This window comes from Triticum dicoccoides, chromosome 5B (assembly GCF_002162155.2).
Source record: "Triticum dicoccoides isolate Atlit2015 ecotype Zavitan chromosome 5B, WEW_v2.0, whole genome shotgun sequence".
NCBI classification, from domain to species: domain Eukaryota; kingdom Viridiplantae; phylum Streptophyta; class Magnoliopsida; order Poales; family Poaceae; genus Triticum; species Triticum dicoccoides.
The window spans coordinates 468,595,115-468,616,166 of NC_041389.1; the positions used below are offsets into that span (position 1 = coordinate 468,595,115).

Consider the following 21,052-nt stretch of genomic DNA (forward strand, 5'->3'; position numbering starts at 1 on the left):
CACACACACATATATATGTATGAATTAATGCATGTATATATTAGTATATACATATTTTGTATGTTTAATTAGTTTAGATTATTATTGTTTTAGTTATCAAAAAAATTTATATGGAAATTAGTGTTTAATTAGTGTTTAATTAGTATGGAAATTTTTTATGTTTAATTAGTATATAATTTAGATTATTATTATTAGTATATAATTAGTGTTTAATTAGTATGGAAATTTTTTATATAATGTTGTTTTTCAGTTTTTTAATGGATGTATAGAAGTTGTGTTTTGTGTTTTTAGTGTTAGATGCTTAATTAGTATGAAATAGTATATAGATTTTTGAAATAGTATAAATGTTAGAAATTTTAGTTATCAAAATCCAATCATTAAAAAAGTATTACTTTTTGCGGGCATATAGCTAGTATTTGTTCTCGACGATGCCCGGCCCGCATCCTCGCCGTCGACCCGTCCGCGACGACGTCCAGCCGACCCATGTCCGGGACTGGGCTCCGCCGGGCTGGCACTGGGAGGTGCTGCCTGGACGGGCGCGCCGCTTGATGAGGAACCCGGCCCCGGGTCCCGTCGTCGACCCTGATCTCGTTTGGTGGCGTTCGCGTGGGCCAGTTTCGGTGCGGAGGGACCCGGCCCCGCCGGAGGTGGTACGTCGCCGTGTCAGGGAGGAGGACGAGCACGTCCATCGCTACATGGTTGCGTTAGAGGGCGGCAGGTTCTCCAATACCTGGCAGTATCTTCGGGGATCTCACTTCAGCTATGATCCTGTGAGGGTTCCTTCTCTTTGGGTGTCCACCGCCCGCGCCGCAGGAACCGTGAGTGTCCTAGATTCTTCTGTAGTATTCGATCTTTAATTAGCTAGCCAGTGATGTACTATTCAATATTATATATTATTCGAGACGATGTATTCGAGATTATATCTATTATTCTAGACGAAGTATTCGAGATTATATCTATTATTCGAGACGATGTAATTTGAATACTAAATTGTTTTATATTTCTTTTGAATTAGTTAAATAAAAGCTATGGCAGACAATACCGACAGAGAGGGAGAACAGACCATGTTCGATATGATACGCGGGCCAGATGATGATCAGAATGAAGAAGATTATGACGGCTCCGAATTTCTAAACAACACCGGAGAGGGTGATATGATATTCGATCGCGACAACCGAATTGATGAAGTCATGAACTACGATTATGACGATGACGAAGAACATGTTGATCCTGAAACAACAAAGACCGGTGAGGTATATATATTTATATAAGCAGGTATCTGGTGATCATCACATGTTTTAAATGACTTGAAGATATATTAACGAATCGATCTTTATTCTTTCAGCCATCCGGATCGAGCAAATCTTCAGGCAAAAGGACGAAACGAGGCCCGAACAAAAAGTTGAAGGAGGGCGTAAAGTACAATATCGAGGCAGTCAGACCTAATGGCGAACCATTAGCGCCTAAAAAGATTGCGGACAAGTTCGTTCGTCAGTGTGGAGTTCTTGTGAAGGACCAACTCCCGATCTCCCTTCAAGAATGGAGAGAGCCAGCAAAAGACAAAAGACAAAAAGGCAAAGAGGACGCTGCTCCACGTCCAGATGTTACTTTTGTCGACAAGAATCAAAAAGATCTGCTTTGGGATACTCTCATGGAACATTTCACCCTACCAGATCATTTCACAGAAGCAGATGTGCAGAAAGTCAAGGACGCTGCTCTTAGGAAGATGGCGGTTGCATTCAAGAACCACAAGAATCGTGAACGGGACAAGTACGTCAAGGGAGGAAGGAAGACTCCAGTATTCGAGGGAACACTAGAGAACCAACGTGCTCATTGGGACGATTTCGTGAAATTCAAGGATTCGGAATTAGCTAAGGAACGGTCGAGAATAAACAAGAAGAATGCCGAAAAAAGGATAAGTTCCATAAGCTGGGCCCAGGTGGCTATGCGGTGGCAATGCCTAAGTGGGATAAGTCTGAGAAAGAGATGGAGGATGCAGGTGCCACTCCGGTTACTAAGAGCTGCCCCCCCAGGGTCAGGACTTGGTTCTATGCGCATGGGGGGAGTTGGGCCCGAAGACAGGCAATGTTTCGACGAGGGCAAGTCTGAAGGGAGCCGACGATGCGATACTTGTTGCAATAGAAGAGGCACGATCGGGAGTGTTCCAGCCCAACAGAGAGAACGACGAGCTTACGCGTGCCCTGGGAAATCCTGAACACCCGAGAAGAACACGAGGCAAGGGCGCTATTCCGTGGTATGAGGGGTTTTCAGACTGGAACACCGACTACAGAACCCGTGCGAGAAAGAAGATTGCGGAGGAGAAGAAGAGGAAGATGGAGGAGGAGCAGAGGAAGCGGGACTATGAACGCCTTCAAGGCCTAGAAGCAAGTCAAGCAGAATTGGTAGTCAAATTCCAGCGGCAGCAGGAGCAGATCGACTCACTTACCCAGCAAAGGGGGTCTCAGCAGCTATACATGTGTGTATGTGTGAATTAATTAATATGATGGTTTGTGAGACATTGATGATATATATATGCATAACGTGTACAATGTGTAGTATCGTAAAATACCAGCAAACGAAAAAGAATTAAAATGGAAACACAAAATTAAATGAAAAAGAAAAAAAACTTATAGTACCGGTTGGTCTTACTAACCGGTACTAAAGGGCTCCAGGCCCCTGGAGCTGGCTCGTGCCACGTGGTTTCCCTTTAGCACCGGTTTATGCTGAACCGGTACTAAAGGGGGGGGGGGCTTTAGTGCCCACACTTTAGTGCCGGTTATGGAACCGGCACTAAAGGACCTTACGAACCGATGCTATTGCCCGGTTCTGCACTAGTGATTTCTTCTCTCCTTCATGATTGAATATTGTCTTCATAAGAGTTGACCAGTGAGGATAAATATCATCAACTAGGTAGTATCCCTTGTTGTACTGGTGGCCATTGATCTCAAAGTTGGCCTCTGGGTAATGGCCTTCTGCAAGCCTTGGGAACACCGGAGAACGCTGAAGCACGTTGATGTCATTATGAGAACTAGACGTGCCAAAAAAAGAGTGACATCTCCAAAGATCTTGTGAAGCCACAACTTCTAGTATGGCACTTTAACCTTTCACATGCCCCTTACAGTTTTTCCACTTACAGTGCATACAACCTATGCTGCCAAGCATCCCCGGAAAGCCTCTATCTGCATAGATCGCCAACAATCTGGTTGTAACTACGGCATTTGGCTCTCGCGGGTACTCATGGCCAAACACTGCGGCCACGTCCTTGAAGAACCTATACATTGATACGAGACATGTGGACTCACTCATGCGGGCGTACTCATCCACCAGATCACCGGGAATCCCGTATGCAAGCATACAAATAGCTGCGGTTCATTTTTTATAAGAGGAGAAGCCAACCTTTTCAAGGGCATCTGCCTTGCACTCGAAATAATTATCATATGCCACCACTCCCTCCCGAATACGATTGAACACATGCCTCGTCATCCAGAAGCGGCACCGGAATAGATGGAGTTTGAAGAGGGGGTTGCTCTCAAAGTAATCGGCGTAGCCCAGGGTATGACCGCTCTCTCTGTTGCGGTTCAACGCCGGATCATGGCCCGGGCTTGAACCCTTGAACCCCGGCTGTTGCGTAGCAATGTGGTCATTGACGACCAATGCAACAACGCCTGACGATGAATCATCCAATGAACAAATGAAGTTGTGAAAAAAACTCGTCCCCACTATCCATGGTACCTTGGGAGCAAAGTGTCGAACACCTTGCGGTCGTGATGGAGACGCGGCCGATGAAGAGCACCCCGGCCTCCCCGTACAGCCAGCGGCATGTAGGAGCAAAAACAAGGGCGACATGTGCCTTGCAACACGAGGCTGGCGGTGTTGAGGTCGACGAACATCGTCAGCGGTCGTGTTAGCACCGGCGGTGGCAAAGAAAAGCCCACAAACGGCGACACAAGTCCTCTGAAAAGCGGGAGGAGGCGGGGTAGATGCGGCGGGGTTGTTGGGTGGCCGGCCTGGATAGCAGCGGAGCGGCCAAAAAATGGATGGCAGTGGAGGAGAGCTTTACGCCGCGTAGGGAAGGGGAAAAGGAGTTTGTGTCACCGACAGGCGGACTAGGGTGAGGATAAGGTCGTGCATCCCGCCCATCCGTGCTCTGTTCGTTTCCACGCAAACACGGCCTAAATTTTAAAGCGAAAATGGGGGTGGACAAAAAATGAACGCCCATCCGTTTGCAGTAGCTCGTTAGGCCACGATTTGTATCCGTTTTCCAGACGGACAGACAAGGACGGATGAAATAGGGTCGCGCGTTGGAGTTGGCTCGGTTTTCAAAGACCTCAACTCCGATGGAGGTCTCCGTTCCATTTTTTCCTCTGCCATGATCAGGATCAGGCTGGCGCCCTGGCGGTACATTGATAGCTACACCGATCGATCCGCGTGCCCCGTACGTACGTCAGATCCAGCTTAAGCATATCTTTCTAGTGGAGTCCGGCGCAAGCATTTACGGGTAACAACAGGCAGGCCGCACAGGTGTACACGCCGACGCAGGCGCGCGTGCGTCGTCGGTGGTTGGGGTCCGGCCAGCCGGCCCGGTGCGTTCTGCGTGGTGCTGCTCACTCCACGCCGTGACGCACCCAGGTCGGCGGGCTTTCCACGTCCCGCAGAGCCACAGACGGATGCTGCCGCGAGCGGCGAACCGTGCGGGCGCCCGCCCATGCGCGCCGTCGCGGCAAAGTTTGCTGACGGACGCAGCCGCGCGCCGCGGCCGACGACGGCAGTACGTGACACCAGCGCGCGCGCGCGCACGCGCGAGGCGTTCGTCGCTCGCCGCACGTATGCCTCAGCCAGGCTTTCCCCCTGCCGGTGACGCGACAGGCGACGCACGGGGACCAAAGCCGGCCGGCCGGTGTCCAAAGCCAAGCCGGCAGCGTGTACGTCACAGGCGGGCCTAGCGCTGGCAGCGGCCGGGCATCCCGTTTGCAGCCGAGAAAATGTGCTCCCGCGCTGCCCGTTTTATCAGGAGCGACCTGGTTAAAAATGGCCTCTCCGGCACTGAAGTGGAAGTGGACTCATCAGGGAATCGGCGGTGGTGGTGGTTCCGGCTTGTCGTGGTCACCATACGGAACGGCTTCTAGATCGACCGTGACGTGCAGCCTTTTTTCTCCTCTCTATGTCTATCTACAATATCCATCTCTGCGTCTTCTTCGGCGACGTGACGGATTCTCGTGCTAAGGTCCTGCCACAGGCTACTATAGCAGTGGGTGGTGACGTCCAGGACACCTCTTACTGCTAAGGTCCTGCCCCGGAGATATATTCAGGATATATATAGAGATATATTGCATGGGTCAAAAATTTCTGCCAGCATCACTCGTGGTGTGATGGCTGACGGCCGTTGAGTCTGTTCATCTTTGCATAGGTGAGCAGTCGATCGTAGAGGTGGACGGACGGACGGAACGGAACGGGGGCAGACCGGTCAGCAGTACTGGACTGCTGGGGCTGCACAGGTGGCTTTCTGGATCCAGCAAAGCAAATATCTACCCCGGGCACGGCACAGGCGAGATCTGAATCGTGAAGAAACCAGCGACCGATCCCTGCCAGGCGCCAGCTGCCGAGTTTCCTGTTGGAACGCGCGCGGTTCCTGAAGTGGTAAATTCGCACTAGTCGAAAGAGACGCCAAATAAGTTCAAAAAAAGAAAGAAAGAGACGCCAAATGCTGGCGATGCCAGGCTTGCAAGGCAAACAAATCGAGATGCGAACGCAGCTTTCTGCACTCTGTAGCCAGCAGCAGAAGCAATCGAGCTCCCCTGTTAAGTTAAAAATAGTGGCTGTCTCCTCGACCGGTCAAAAGACCCGGGGGATCGGAGTCGGACCGCATCATTCGGCCCGGTCCGGCCCGAAGATCGCGCCTTTGCGGCCACATGCTGCTCGCCCGCCCGCGTGCTTCGCCTGCGACACCGAAAGCAACGGATGTTACTTCAGATCCACCGGCCGATTAACAATAATCAAATACTTAAACTGACGACTGAATCATACTACTGCTACGGCCTACGGACGGACGGAGCATCGTGATCGGCGAGCCCGCCGTAGGGGGAGGGAGGAGGAATATACTAGCATCAGAATATGCGCTGCGTGCACCGATCCCGACGGACGACGACGCGGGCAGCGGCCAGTGGGAGGCAGTGCAGTACACGCCCCCGTCGACATGTCCAGGGATGGAGCCGCACGATAAAAGAACAGAACAGTGTCCCCGTCGACGTCCAACAGGATGCGACGCCGACGCGACGCACGCTTGTTGAGCAGGCAGCACGCACCCAGATCGGGACGCGACGCGAGGCGGGGACCGACCCTACGTAGGCTCGGGTCCGTCCGTCCGAGGTACTACGTGCCCACGCCACGCGCGGGCCGGTGGGTCGGCCGGTCGCGTCTCGATTTGACCCGCCCGCCGCGCCGGGCCGCCTGGCCAGCCGGAAAACGGTACTACCTCCGTCCCGATGTATAAGTCATTCGCGTAGTTCTAGGTCGATAATTTAACTATCTAAATATGTATTATATGTGATAAAAAATATATATTTAAAAACTACATCCGTGTGGAAATCTAGTGGTATACTTTTCATGACATATAACACATATTTAATTCCTTAAATCGATGACCTAGAACTACGCGAATGACTTATACCCCCGGACGGAGGGAGTAGGGAAAAAGAGGCGGGGACGGGGCGCCTAATCCGTTGTCTCTATCGCATAAACTCCATGGATCTCGGGCCGGCGCCGAGCTACTACCGCCGCGGTGGCGTGGGGACGGCGGGGTCAAATGCGGTTCGCGTATTCTTTCTTCCTTTCTTTCCCGGGTTGCGCCAGCATCGCGAACTGCCCCGGAGGCCCCGGTCAAAAGAGGGAAACGCATCCGGGTCCGCGGAGATCGACCGCGCCTTTACGGTACGGTGACGCCGGATCTACCGTGCGCGCCGTGGAGTGCCTGCCTACCGGTTGCGGTAGATAAAACGGGTCGTGGCCACCATCTATCTACCTGCCCTGGACCCGCTCGTACAGACGCGCCCGGCACGCGTTCAAATTTTCTCCAGATAAAACCGGGTTTATACCGAGTTCTCAGGTTTTCGGGACGTTTTTCATCGTGGTCCAGAGACTCGTCTGGATTTTCAACGTGGCGCACATGATGAAAATAGCGGTCCATAGGCCCAGACCCGTCGAGTCTGGCAACAAGTAGGCGGCCAGGAAGTTTCCCCTGTGCATCGGGGCCCGCAGCTAGCTCTACACCAGCAAAAAACACAGGCTGTACCATATAGTACCACAATCGTCACCGTATATATAATGAGAAAAATCCTAGAATATCTTGCAAAAATGGCCATCATTTATTCGCTTGCACCAAGCAAATCCAGCAATCAATTTTTCCTCCTTGGGCGAATCGTGGTCTAAAATAGCAGCGCAAAAGAGGGCGTGCTTTACCACCCTTTTTCAGGAACAAATTAATGGCGCGGTCTAAAATTGGAAGAAGTTAAACGAGTTCTATCAACGGGGTTCCCATGCCAGGAAGAATATAACTGGGTGCCAGTAGTACACCATCAATTTTGGGAAGAAGATAGATGATTCATAGCAATGCAATCCCAATACAAATCCATGCATTATATAGTGCATATTTTTCACTACTAGCAAAAATTTAATGACATATTTCAATTTTAGGAAGAAATTAAATTGGTACTAACACTGTTAGTATTTCAATACCAGGAAGATGATAGACGTGTATTAATTTCCCATATCTTGTGATTAAATTTTAGGTGTTGCTCATATTTCTGGAATTTTTTTTATGCAAAATGTTAATGAAATGTTTTGATTTTAGATATGGAGTAGATCATAAATGCATTTATATCCTCCCTGTAATTACAAAAATGTTCCAAATATACGAGCAACATCATACTTATCAAGATTTTTTCTTTAACCATAAGATTTGGAAATTTAGTGTGCATTCATCATCTTCCTACTATTGAATTAATAGTGTTAATACCATTTAATTTCTTCCTAAATTTGAAATCTGCCATTAATTTTTTGCAAAAAAAATTTAAAATTACGGGTGAATAGATTTATATTTTTCTTTAATTGAAAGATTTAAAAAATATTATGCATTAAAAAGTCACAAATAATGAATATTTTTTCTTGAAAATGTGTGATTAAAGGAGTACTTGATTTGTGGTCCCTCGTGTTTTCATAAATTGCGACCTACTGAAAAATTGGGCATGACAGAACTTTAACAAGTATATCCCTTAAACATAACAAAAATGCATATACACCCTTGATTAATTTTTTACAAGAAATACCTTGAAATTTTGCAATGTCCTCCTCCAGGGAAGTCAATGGTATCAAAGTAAAATGACTTAATATATGGTGGTAATCCTCGAATAGGCTGACATGCCTACCATCGGTAGCACAAGGAGAGTGCCTTTAATTCATGTCGGTTAAGGAGGAACTCCGTTGAGATCAACATTGTCGCCACATAACACCACGTTCCTTCTAGATTGAGATCCTAAGGAAGCTACGAACATATGATGTAAAACTTTCAACCCTGGTGCACTTAGGGTCAGTAACCTTATATACGGAGGGAGTATATAGTAACCCTTTAGAGAACACAAGCAAGTGCAACACAAAAGGATAACATGACGGGTCAAGGGAGATGAAATGTGGGGTCGAGCGAAGATTATTGACCCAAAGTGCCACAAGGAAACTTTATACAACCACATATGGGATAAATCAGTAACGAACCTCGCAATAATGTTGATCCAATCTTTCAACATGGCAATAAACATTAAGGAAGGAGTTTGGCGGGTCCAAACCTAGGGTAGAGGATACTCGATAGGAGGAAGCATGTAGATCTACTACTATGTAACTACAACACTACACAATGTTAGGAGTCGGGAATTTGAACTACCTCGCAGCGAGCGTTGATCCATTAAAGAGTGAGGAAGTGTATGCGGAGGACAGATTGATGTCGTCTCTTGTTGTGGGATCTGAAGTCTCATTCCACTGTTTATAGAACTTCTCTCATGCGCTAGTTACCATCGCATGGGTGTGCGTGTCACACAATTGATCATAAAAAAAATTCAACAATTAAAGTTTAAGATCTCCAAAATTATGCAACACTCGGAATAATAGCATTTTTTAGAATTCAATTCGTATATCCAAGAATGAAATGTTCCCGATCCATGCGATCACTGTCCTATATTTGGAAGAGTTTTGGTGTAGCCTCATTTGGGGAGGAAATAGATTGTCTGGGATAATTACGAAGCCTAGTTATGGGTATCTCTTGAGAGATGTAGCTCCCATGTTAAAGGCTAGTGAAGGAATCTGGCTCTTTGGATCAACATACTTTGACGGTTGAGACCGGATAGATGTTTAGAACTAAATGCACTTGGTGGCAAACATAGCAACGTGGATGCCGGATTATAGATATGTATGAGTGAGATGGATTTGGTTCTTCGTTCTCCGTGCTTTTGGAGGGGTGGTAGATGATAGGCCACTCTCATGGACGAGAGGATTAGATGACATGTGGACCACTTCGATATTTCCATTCTTTCGTCCACTATGTCATTATGTTTCCTCATTTTATATTATCTTTCACCCCTAAATTCAATGTACACGTATTCCATGGATGTCGGGAGAAGAAGATATCCCTTAGGTTTGTGTTATACAAAGTCGAGTCGAACACAAACACTTGAATGTAACATTATAATTTTTGCACCATGACTCAACTACCATATTATGCATGCATAACTAACATTGTTGTTTTTTGAAATGCAAATTTATTTCGAGAACAAGTATCAACAAGTCTTGTGTTGTTGCTTGGACAACATACCATCTTACTAATATTTGATAGCGCAAAAGAAAAAAAAAACCTTCTAAGAACACCATTGTCTTCCAGAATGACACGTGTTGCAAACAAGCGAGGGGGGGGGTGCGGGAAAGAATAGGAGACACACGAGACCATGTGGTGGGAATGATGACTGTTCAAATTCAAAATTGAGAGTAACCATTGGTTAGATTCACGTGCTTAACTAGTGGTCGTTGTTTTTTTGAAAGTATCTTCGTTTGATCGAAGTGAGCGATCATCTTATGAAACGCGTTTGTCGTGACTTGGATGTCGTGCCATCTTACTCTATCGATAACGCAAAAGAGACTATTCTACACACACTGGTAGGCTCCAGAATACTCAGCACTGTCACGGGCTCTGAAACTTCTTTTGTTGTATACTGGATGACATGCTGGGCTCCAAAATACTTAGGACCGACATGGGCTCCCAAGCAGGACCCAAGGGGAAATGAGGGGAGGGCGTGGAACCGAGTAGAAGAAGCGCGCGACCACGTGGTAGACATTGATGACTTTTCAAATTCAAATTAAAAGGTAGCCGTTGATTAAATTCTTGCGCTTAACTAGTAGTTGACGTATTTTGAAAATGCAGCCATTTGGAGTTACACGTTTTCTCGTGGCTTGGATGATGTATCATCTTACTGTGTATGATAAAGTAAAAGAGAACGTCCTTCTAAGAACACCACCTGACTCCCAAATCCCCAACACCTACATGACCTCCTAACAGACCGAAAGAATAAATAACGGGAAGGTGCGGGAAAGGAGTTCGAGAAGCACGGGACCACGTGGCGGGCACGGGTGAGTTTCCAAATTCAAATCAGGAGTAACCGTTGATTAGATTCGCGCGCTTATCTAACGGTCATCAGTCATTGTATTGCAATTTCTTCCCACCATATGTTAACAATCATCTCTTCAAAAAGCTTTTATCATAGCTTTGGACGATGTATCATCTTACATTACATGATACTGCAAAAGGGACGATATTCTAAGAACACCTCTATAGTCCAAATACCTAACATCGACACATGCTCCAAAAAAGGCGTAAGAGGAAATGGGGGCGGTGCGCGGGAAGGAATAGGGGGTGGGACGACGTGGCATCCGTTTGCGACCCTTCAAAATTAAGAGTAACCGTTGATTGGATTCCCGCGTTTAACCAACGGTCGACATTTTTCAAATGGATCATCTCTTAAAAAACTTTTATCATGACATAGACGCGTATCGTATTACTACGCCTAATACCACAAAAGAAAAGAACTCTTAAGAACATAGATGGAATCTGGAATACCTAGCATGGTAGCACCAACACGGGCTATCAAACAAGCCGAAAGAGGAAATGAGCTGACGACCCGGGAAAGAATAGGAGAAGCGCGGGACCGCATGGCGGGCGCTTGCCACCTTTCAAACTTAAGAGTAACCGTTGATTGGATTCGCGCGCTTAACCAACGGTAGTCGGATCGTTTTTTAAAAAAAATTAAATTTCCTCTGAGCATAACCTAAAAGATCACCTCCTCACAAAACCCTACCACTCCTTGGATGGCACTGCCATCTTTGCTCTACCCTACTGTGCAACACAATTACAATTAGGCTCCTCGAAATACAACCTCAAAGATTTTTGACATTTATGCAAGGAGGCCTCCCCGCAGGTTTACGAGGAGGACCTCGCAGGCCACACGAAATCGCGAGAGGAGGCCGTGTGAGGCCAGGCCAGAGTTTGTTTCCAACAAAAACCAAAAAAAAGAAGACCCGTAGGAAGGCAGTTTGTTTGCGGATCGGGTCCATATCCGAACCACTTTTCGGCTGGCCGCACCACGCCTCCTCCTCCCTCTCTCCTCTCTCACTACAAGTAGCCGCGGCCAGCGCCCGCAGGAAGAGAGAGATCTGAGCAGGAGAGTCGAGTCCTCGGAATAAATCACCGCCAAAACCCACCCCGAAGCGCACAACAGAAACACACAGAACGGAGGCCGACGCCGCGAGAGAGGGACACAGATCCGTCTCGCCGACCGATCGCGCACGCGCCCGGATCGATCTCGCTCGTCCCGTTGCCGCCGCGCTCGGAGCGGCGAGGGGTCGACGGCGGAGGAGAGGTGCTGCCCGGATCCGCGGCCTGAGTTGTAAGTGCCTCCCCTGCCTCGAGATCTTCTGTTTCGTTTTCGTCAATCTATCTGTGTGCGTGATGGGGCCTCGGTTTCGTGCCGGGTTCGCTCGTCGTTGGCGGATTGCGTGTTTGATCTGTGATCCGGGCGAGGCGGGGGCTGACGGGGCGGTGTTGTTTTTGGCTCTGGCGTGCAGGATCGGGGCGTGATCCGCGGTTGTGCGGCAATGACGGCCGAGGGGACGGCGCGCGGCGGCGCCGGCGAGGCGCCGAAGGCGGAATTGGCGGCGGCCAAGGCGGTCTCCCCGACGGGGGAGGAGCGCGAGGGGGTGGGCGGCCCCTTCGTGATCGTCAACGGCGACTCCGACGGCCACTCGGACCCCGGCTCGGACACGGGCGCCGGGGCCGAGCCGGATTCCCGCCCGGAGGAGGAGGATCTGCCCCGGGCCAATGCAGCCCCGGCTGCTGACGCGGGCGGAGATTACCCCACCGCCGGTGGGGAATTGGCCGCTCCGGACGGCGCCGTCGGCCTCCCATCTTCCAACGGGCATGCTAGCCCCGCTCCGGCGGAGTCTGAGGTTGATGGTGTGGGCGAAGTAGAAGGTGAGGAAAGCCACAATTCTGAAGCTGGACCGGGGGACCAGGGCACTGCTGCCGCTGGAGAGCTTGATGGTCAAGATGCAGCAACAGAACTTAAGATTGACCATGCTGACGCTGCTGATGATTCTGCTCCACATGCCGTGGAATCTGTGCTTAATGTCAACGATGGAGAAAGTGAAAAAAGTGCTGCCACTGAGGTTGTTGCTCCTGAAGAACAGCAGGATGGAGAGAAGAATGCTCCAGCAGAGTCCAGTGGTTCAGATAAGCCCCCCACACAGGCTGAGTCTGGTTCCATTGTCTTGGAGTCTGAGGGCAGTGGCGAGCAGAGCAAAGGAGAAGAGATTGCTGCTGAGATCATGGAGTCAGGTACAGATGGATCAGGTGTCTCGGGGGTGACTGGACAGCATGATGCTGACACAAGTGTGACTGCTACTGATCCTGTGATTAACGTCGATGAGGGCAAACATGAGCATGCTGCAGTCACAGAGCTGGTGGAGCAGGATGGGAGCAACGGGCATGACCATGTTGAGCAGATTGCTGATTCTGGCACATCTGCTCCTGAGATAGAAGCTGATGGGAGCAAAGGGCAGCAAATAGAAGCACTGACTACTGAGCCTGAAGTATTGGATGGAGGCGATTGTGAAGCGACTTCTAAGGGACCTTCAGAAGAGGAAGTTGTTGCAAACGGGCCTGGCTGTGCCAAGGACACTTCTCAGCCTGAAGTATTGGATGGAGGCGATTGTGAAGCGACTTCTAAGGGACCTTCAGAAGAGGAAGTTGTTGCAAACGGGCTTGGCTGTGCCAAGGACACTGCTGACACTTCTTTGGAGCTTGAGGGAGAGAGCGAAGTTGCCTCTGTTGTGGTTGAAGTGGAGGGCGTAGTAGTAAAGGATGGTGAGGGGGATTTGCATGATGGTCATACGGTTGTTGTCCCCTCATCTGACGAGGAAGCAAAACCTCCCGCAAAGGAGGGTACAAATGAGGCCATTCCTGCTGAAGTTGTGAAGGAGGGAATAAGTGAACAAATTGTGCAAGATAATGAATCCGTTAAGGTTGATGTCTCTTCTGTCACACATCAGTCAGTAAATTCAGAAGCTCCAGTTGTTGAACCTAAGGGGGATCACATACTCCAGGTAGAAGATGCTGCAGGTGATGGAAACACTGCAGTTTCTGATGTGAAGGCTGTCATGTTGGAAATGAACGCAGCAGATAGCGTGCAAACACCGGATCTCAAGTCGGCATCTGAAGACAGGAGTGTACCATTGCATGCGAATTCGTCCGACCAAGTTGAGGAGGAGGTAAACAAAGAAGTTTCCCCTGAGGACGCACATTTAGCCCAGAATGAATATTCTTCTGTACAGACTGGAAAACATGAGCAGTTGGAATTACCTGGCACTGGTGCAGCTGCAGCTGATAAAAGTGACAATGCTGTGGTAGAGGCAGAACCAGGTAAAGAGATGGAGGTTGTTGAAGACGTTGCGTTGCATGCGGCTGCAGCATCTACTTTCCATAATGAGCCAAGGTCCATTGATTTCATTGATAACAATTACGTAAAACCGGATACTGAGTTGGAAAGTTGTGATCATGTACAAGCAGAGGAGTGTAATTCTGATGAAATATCTAGCACAGCTGTCGATGAAGTTATATCTGGTGTTTCCACGGAACATGGAACTGCTGTGACAGATGACGCTGAACTCAGATATGATACAGGAGGTGCATCTCTTAGCGAAACTGCTGTTGATCAAGGTGAAGCTGTTGCATTGACTGATAATAAAGCTTCTGTTGTAGATGAAGTTAAACCCTCTTCTGCCCCAGGAAGTGAATCTGATGTGGCTCCTGAAGCTGGTGATGTTTCGCAAATAGGCGAATCACGTGATTTGGTTACAGATTGCCAATCTAATAATGACCAGCCGGACATTCTTGACACATCAACTACGCGTGAAGAGCTAGTTTCTCTGACTGAATATCCTTGCCTGCCAGTTGTTACATTGGAATCTGGAGTTAAGGCTCCTCATACGGACAAGGCAACCGCCACGTCAGATGAGACATCCAAAGATACTGAAAATATAAATGCATGCAATATATCTTCTACTGAGGTTGAAACCAAATCTTTGGAAGGTATGCATTATTTTTGTTTGGCTATACTATTGGTTTTTCAAATTTATATATTTTCTCCTTGAAGTTAGTGCTGAATATAGTTGTTTGTGGAAGTACAAATGCTGACCCTAGTTATTGCATAACAGTAGTGGAACCTTCATCTGTTGACGGGGTAGTTCCAGTGGAACATGAGAATGATGATGAACATGAACACAAAGGCAAGGAGAAGATTGCTGAGGACTCCAGTGAGTCGCCTGTTGAACAGCCTGTTGATCTTGAGAGTGACAAGGGAAATATACAACTCATGAGGCCACACAAGTTCTTCATCGTAAAGGTTCCTAAACTTGCGGGCGATGATGTCTGGGCAAAGGTACAAGATGCTCAAGTTCATCTGGATCGCCTGACTCAGGAAAGAGATGCAATTAATGCTCGCAAGAAAAAGCAAAAGGTAACAGGCCTCCAAATGTTCAAGTCCCCTTTTCCTTCCTTAGCATGTTTCTGACTTTTGTATTTATATATTGCAGGCTGCCTTTGATGAGTATCGGGAAAAGTTAGAGGCAGCACGGAAAGAAGAGACTGAAGCGAGAGCTGCACATGCTGGCAAGAGGAATGTTCTTGATGGTGTACGGTCAACTATTGGGAAGTTGAATCAAGCAACTTCAGTTGAAGAAATTGATGAGTTGGTAAGAATTCTCTGCTGGTGTATTGACCTTATTACCATTTCTCATGTTATATTATTGCAATTTTTGATCTGCCATCTTATGTTCAAAATTCTGATGATTTAGATCGTGAGGAAACAGAGGACTATGGAACATGAAACAATTTCTTTGAAAGAAGAGAAGCTATTCATTAAAGAGATTAATGATCTGAAAGCCCAAAGGAAGCAAGCGTGCTCCAATATGGGCTCAGAGGCTGAAATGAGTGAAGCATTCCATCAAAAGGATCACATTCATGAGCAACATAAGGTATTTTCTTAAGCCACACCTTGTTCTTCTCAATTCATATTTCATTAATTTTTGTATTGACCTATGTTCTTTTCTCTAGACTTTGAAGAAGGAAGCAGATTTACTTTTCAAAAATCTGAAGTCCCTTGAGGAGAACAGAAAAAAGATTCAAAAATCTTTCGAGGATGAAAGAGCTGCTCTCAGAAAGTTAAATGATGACTTGTATGCTGCCAATGAACTACGTCAACAGGCCTATGAGAAGTGGGTTGAGCTGAGAGGGGAACCGGGCAAGAAGGTGAGAAGCTTCTTGTAGGCTTGTAGTGTTCATTCTGTAGTGCAATATTTTAATGCTAAATAAACAAAGTCAACATGGCGTTATAGATTATTATTTAGGAGAAATACTACTGTGCTAGTGACTAATATTCTAATAATGCAGAGTCTATTCTGTAGTATTTCTGGTTAGCTTTGTAAGAAACTGAAAATCCTTGTCTATATCTTTGGCACGGCAGAACAAGTACTTCTTCATGTACAAGAAGGACCGCGATGCTGCGGGCAAGCTCTTATCAAGTGGTGACATTGATGGACTTCAGTCATATTGTAATAATCAGGTAAATCAGACAACCCCCTCTCTGTTATTGTCTTAGTTATGCATTTGGTAGGATGGATATTTGGCCTTGGTTTTGATGTTTCAATTGCTTGAGCTGGTCAACTTACAAGCGCTTTTGAGCCAATTGGCCAACAGAACAGATACAATCCACTAGCATTTGCAATTTTTAATCTCGTGTCAGTGCTATAATACTCCCTCCGTCTCAAAATAAGTGTCTTGAGCTTAGTACAAATTTGTACTAGAGCTAGTACAAAGTTGAGACACTTATTTTGGGACGGAGGGAGTAATACATATTTGAATGTACTAGCCTACTAGGGTTATGATCTACCTTTGGCTGAGAAGTTCCTACAACTAAGTACTATGCTAATTCGTCATATTCATAGTCCCTCCTATGACTGATCAATACTGAATTGTTATTAAACTATGACAGTTGTTTTTTCTTGATCTTCATATAATCTGATCAGTAATTCACTAATTTTTGAACGTTCTTCCTCTTTCAGGTTGAGGGTTTTATGGAGATGTGGAACAAAGATGATGACTTCCGCAGGCTGTATGTTGAAGCAAACCAGATTAGCACTCTGAGGAGATTAGCTACCCATGATGGAAGATCACTTGGTCCTGATGAGGAGCCTCCCGTCATTCCCAGTAACAATTACAGTAGAAGACCCAACAATCCATCTCAACTCACTGTTTCAAGCCCAAACGTTCCCATTACAACTAAAGAAGCAGCACCTGAAAAGTCTACTGCAGTTGTTGTCCCTGTAGAAGAGGATTCCTTTCCTGTTTTACCACCAACCCAGACCCATAAGCAGGCCAAACCAAAGGCAGCTGGTAGTGGTTCATCCCAGAAAGAAATAACCCCAGCTCCAGCTCCAGCTCCAGAAGTGGTAGATGTAAAACAGATTGAAAAGGAAAAGGCTCGTCTGGCGGAGGAGATGGAGTTAGCAAGGAAGGCGGAGGAGTTGGCACGCAAGGAGGAGGAATTAAGAGAGCAGAGGGCTGCAGCTGAAAAGGAACAACTCCGCTTGGAGCAAATAGCCAAAGCTAAGGAAGCTGAGGAAAGAAAGAAAAAGAAGGCAGAGAAGGCTCAGGAAAGGGCGGAGTTCAAAGCGCGCAAGGAAGCTGAGATGAAGGAAAAGGTATGTTTCCACAATTTTCTGCCTTCATGTTAGAGCCTCATTTCTTCTTGTTACACTATTGCCCACACAACAAATTATTAATTCTCATCCTATTGCCAAACATCTGCAGAAGAAAGCAAAGAAGTCTAAAAAGGTTGGCACCGCACCAGCAGACTTAGCAAGTGTCCAGAGCAACCCTGCACCTATAGCTACAACAGACGCTGAAAGCAACACACCTGACAATACTAGGGATGTTGATGTTCCTCAACAACCCCCAAGGAGGCCCGGTAAACCAGCAGTGAGGCAGCTGCAGCCCATGCCCGCACCCCTGCGTAACAAGTTCAAAAGGAGAACGCGGCAGTACATCTTCATCGGAGTCGCAGTTGCCCTAGCTGTCGTCGCGTTGATCCTGGCCGGCAGAACCTTAGACCTCCCTGGTTTAAGTTCTCTTCGCTTCTGAATTAGTTAGTACTACCCCCTATGGATGGCGAGGCGTTGTGCGCACATATTCTTCATCCACAGCCGTAGGGAGGTGGAGGTGTCTTCTGATACAGGCCGGCATAGTTGTTTTGCGGGAAACTTGGGTGCTCTGGCTAGACATGGCTTATTTTTTCTGTTTGAACCTTGGATGTTGTTTTACTGTACCTATTTACCTCATAGATCGTGTTGTGAGTGCATTGTGGTAGACTTATCAGATGGTGGCGACATATATTCGTTAAAGTGAACATATAATAATTATATAGATTTATTTTGGACATATGTCTTGTGGCCTGGTGGTTATGGTTATCTGTTACTGTATTATACCTCTGTGTTTTATATTGCTGCATCATGTTCAGTTGGTGTTCACTCACATTTTACTGGAATCACATGCTCTTTGGGAGCCGGAGAAACCATCATGGAGATTGGAAATAAGGTGAGTTTCCCTTACCCTTTTATATAGAGGCCTATTTGATTCAAAAAGATTTTCAGACAACTTTTGGAGGATCAAAACCTTTAGCAATTTTTCTTATACATGTTTGATTGGTAAAATTGATTCTTTTAAAAAGTTTCCCAAGGCCTTGTTCGGTTTACACCCCCTCCCAAGGGGATTGGAGGGGATTGTGGTAGACTTATCCCTGTCAACCGAACAGGGCCAAAAGGTTCTTTTGCACTCAATAGGGTATTTAGCATCTACTCAAACCTCTTGGAAGAAAAATCTTTTGCTTTTTCTCAAACTACATTTTACATGCAATTTAGTATCCATTCAATCTTAAGTTCAAAAAATAAGAGTATCCATTCAAACTTTTTAGAAAAGTTCTCTGTTTTTCCTCAAACAAACCAAAAGGCCCTGACATACATTTACGAGGTACCCCCTCTGTCCCATAATGTAAGAACGTTTTTGACACTACACTAGTGTCAAAAACGTTCTTATATCACGGGATGGAGGGAGTACACTTTTGCAAAGATAAAACATCACTCGCCATCAGACGCACACACATTATGTTTTAGCCTCTTGATTCATCTGAAGCTTCTGCCTCTGCTCCTGCCGATGTTCTCCACGAAGCCCTCCCCGATCCCCTCGCCGATGCCCTCGATGAGGCCGCCGATGACGCTGAAGAGCGCGTTGATGGTGACCTTGGCCACGGCGACGAGCGGGTTGCTCTTCTCCGGCGGCACCACGCCGTGCTCGTAGAGCCCGTTCACCATGTCCTTGGCGCACTTGGCGTGGAGGTAGTACCCGCACGGCATGCACTGGTAGACGCGCCCCGACCGCCGCCTCCGGCACACCTGGCACACGAAGCTCGTGGCCACGCCCGCGTCCGGCGCCAGCAGCAGCGGGTGGCCGTGCGCCGGGAGCTCCATCCGGCGCGTCATGGCCGCGCAGCACGGGTGCACGTCGAAGCTGCAGCACGCGCACCGGAACGAGAAGCCCTTGACCGGCTTGCCGCAGATGTCGCACTTGCACCGGAGAAACCCGCCTGATCAAAACGCATGCATTTTCATCGTGAGTCGGGGTGGCGTGCCTGCGTGCTCGGTGTGTGATGCCTGATGAGTCCGTCGCCATTACCTGGCTTCTCGAAGAAGAGGAGGTGCTGGTGCTTGGGGTGGAAGGGGTGGTCGTGGAGGGAGGGGGGAGCCAGGGCGCAGAACTCGTGCAGCTGGAAGCCGCAGATCTGGCACATGAACCGCTTGCCGGCGCCGTACTCCTTGCAGCCCATGCAGAGGAACAGGTACGGGAAGTCGAACCGCGCCAGCCGGTGCTCCGGGTGGCTGAAATGCACCATCTCGCCGTCGCCACCACCGCCGCCGTGCTCTGGCTGGTGCTGCGGCGGCTGGCTCTGGCTTGCCTCAGGAAGAGCGCCATCTTCCGCCGGCAGCTTGCCGCTGAGGTTTCTCGTGTTCATGGACACGCACCTGCTCATGTCGCCCGCTCCAGAGTACATACATGCATATTTTGGGCATTGTGCCTGAGGCCATATAAGGAAGGCTGAAAGCTTGAGCAGGAAGGCCTGCGATCCTCTCCATGGTGTTAACTCTTCCACTAAAAGTAATGGTTAATTCGACCCACTCCATTCACAGCTAGCACTGCAGCAGCAGCAGCAGCAGCCTTGTTACACCCTGCAGTAAAGCCACGTTTTGATGCTTGTGTGAGGGACAAGTCTTGTCTCCTGTGAGACTGAACGAGGAAGTTACAGCATCAAGAAATCTCGTTTTGCTTTCGCAGCATCTAGTTCCTGATCGGGGTTCAGAGTGCCAACCGGGCTATGTAAGTAAGATCAGAAACTACCGGTGGGGGTTATGGCATATGCTGGCTGCTTTTGCTTGACGTGAAAAGATCTTCTTGTGCCTGACTCTGATGAACCAGACCTGCACTTTCTACCTCATGTCATTCTATTTTCACAGAGACGATAACTGCATCAGGGGTGACGTGGTGAAGTTTGGATATTTTCTATTATTCATATTTTGTTTCACTAAGATCCAAACGAAAAGAAAATATGGAAATGGAAACAGAAATAGCGAAACCGGAAATGAGAACGGAAACTAAACGATGATCTTCCGATAATACTCGCGCGGAAACAGAATTTCATCCTCAAATGCGGAAATTTCCGTCTATCTTCTTTCTGCACATCCTGCCCAGCCTAAACCATCTTCTCTCCTTCCACTTATATAGGGCCTAATACGATTTTACAAGGTTACCTTTGATCACGGGTTAGCACGATGATGTATGACATGCATGTTACACAAAGCATACCATTGAAATCATATGTGAAAGAAGTTTCTAATGATATAATTTTTGAATCGTACATCTCATATACTAATAATTTTATCATTGATCAAAGGACGCATGAGGCCCTATATATATATGGAAGGAGGGAGTACACTTTTGGCCCGACAAATTCCTCACCAAAAACGTTTTTATTTTGCGGGTGCTCACAAAAAATGCAATCCCCTTCTTACTCTCGTGATTCTCGCCCCCACCCCCCACCCCGTCGTGTTTTTTGAGTTCGGGCAAACTTCATTTTTGGGTTTTCATATTCGTTTCCTCTTCTTCTAAGAAACACATCAACAAATGTGGCAACACTCAGCTCTGCCAATTTTCTGCTCCGTTTTCACTCCTTTCCATATGTATTCGCTAAACTCCGCCAGTCCTCTGTCACTCGGTCAAGCAGTATGACCGATTAGGCAGTGCAGTGTTATACATACGGTTACCTAGTCTATGCATAATTTATTTGACAAAATAGGGGAAAAA

At 47.5% G+C, this 21,052-nt stretch overlaps 1 protein-coding gene across 1 annotated transcript; it reads left to right on the forward strand.

The window, feature by feature from the left end:
* The first annotated feature begins 11,708 nt into the window (after nt 1-11,708).
* On the forward strand, nt 11,709-18,081 carry LOC119310879. The gene is made up of 9 exons (XM_037586493.1): nt 11,709-11,975; nt 12,154-14,674; nt 14,800-15,101; nt 15,178-15,336; nt 15,439-15,618; nt 15,698-15,892; nt 16,107-16,205; nt 16,705-17,343; nt 17,453-18,081. The coding sequence occupies exons 2-9, from the start codon at nt 12,184-12,186 to the stop codon at nt 17,780-17,782; spliced, it is 4,395 nt and encodes a 1,464-aa protein (XP_037442390.1). The 5' UTR covers nt 11,709-11,975; nt 12,154-12,183; the 3' UTR covers nt 17,783-18,081.
* The last annotated feature ends 2,971 nt before the right edge of the window (nt 18,082-21,052 follow it).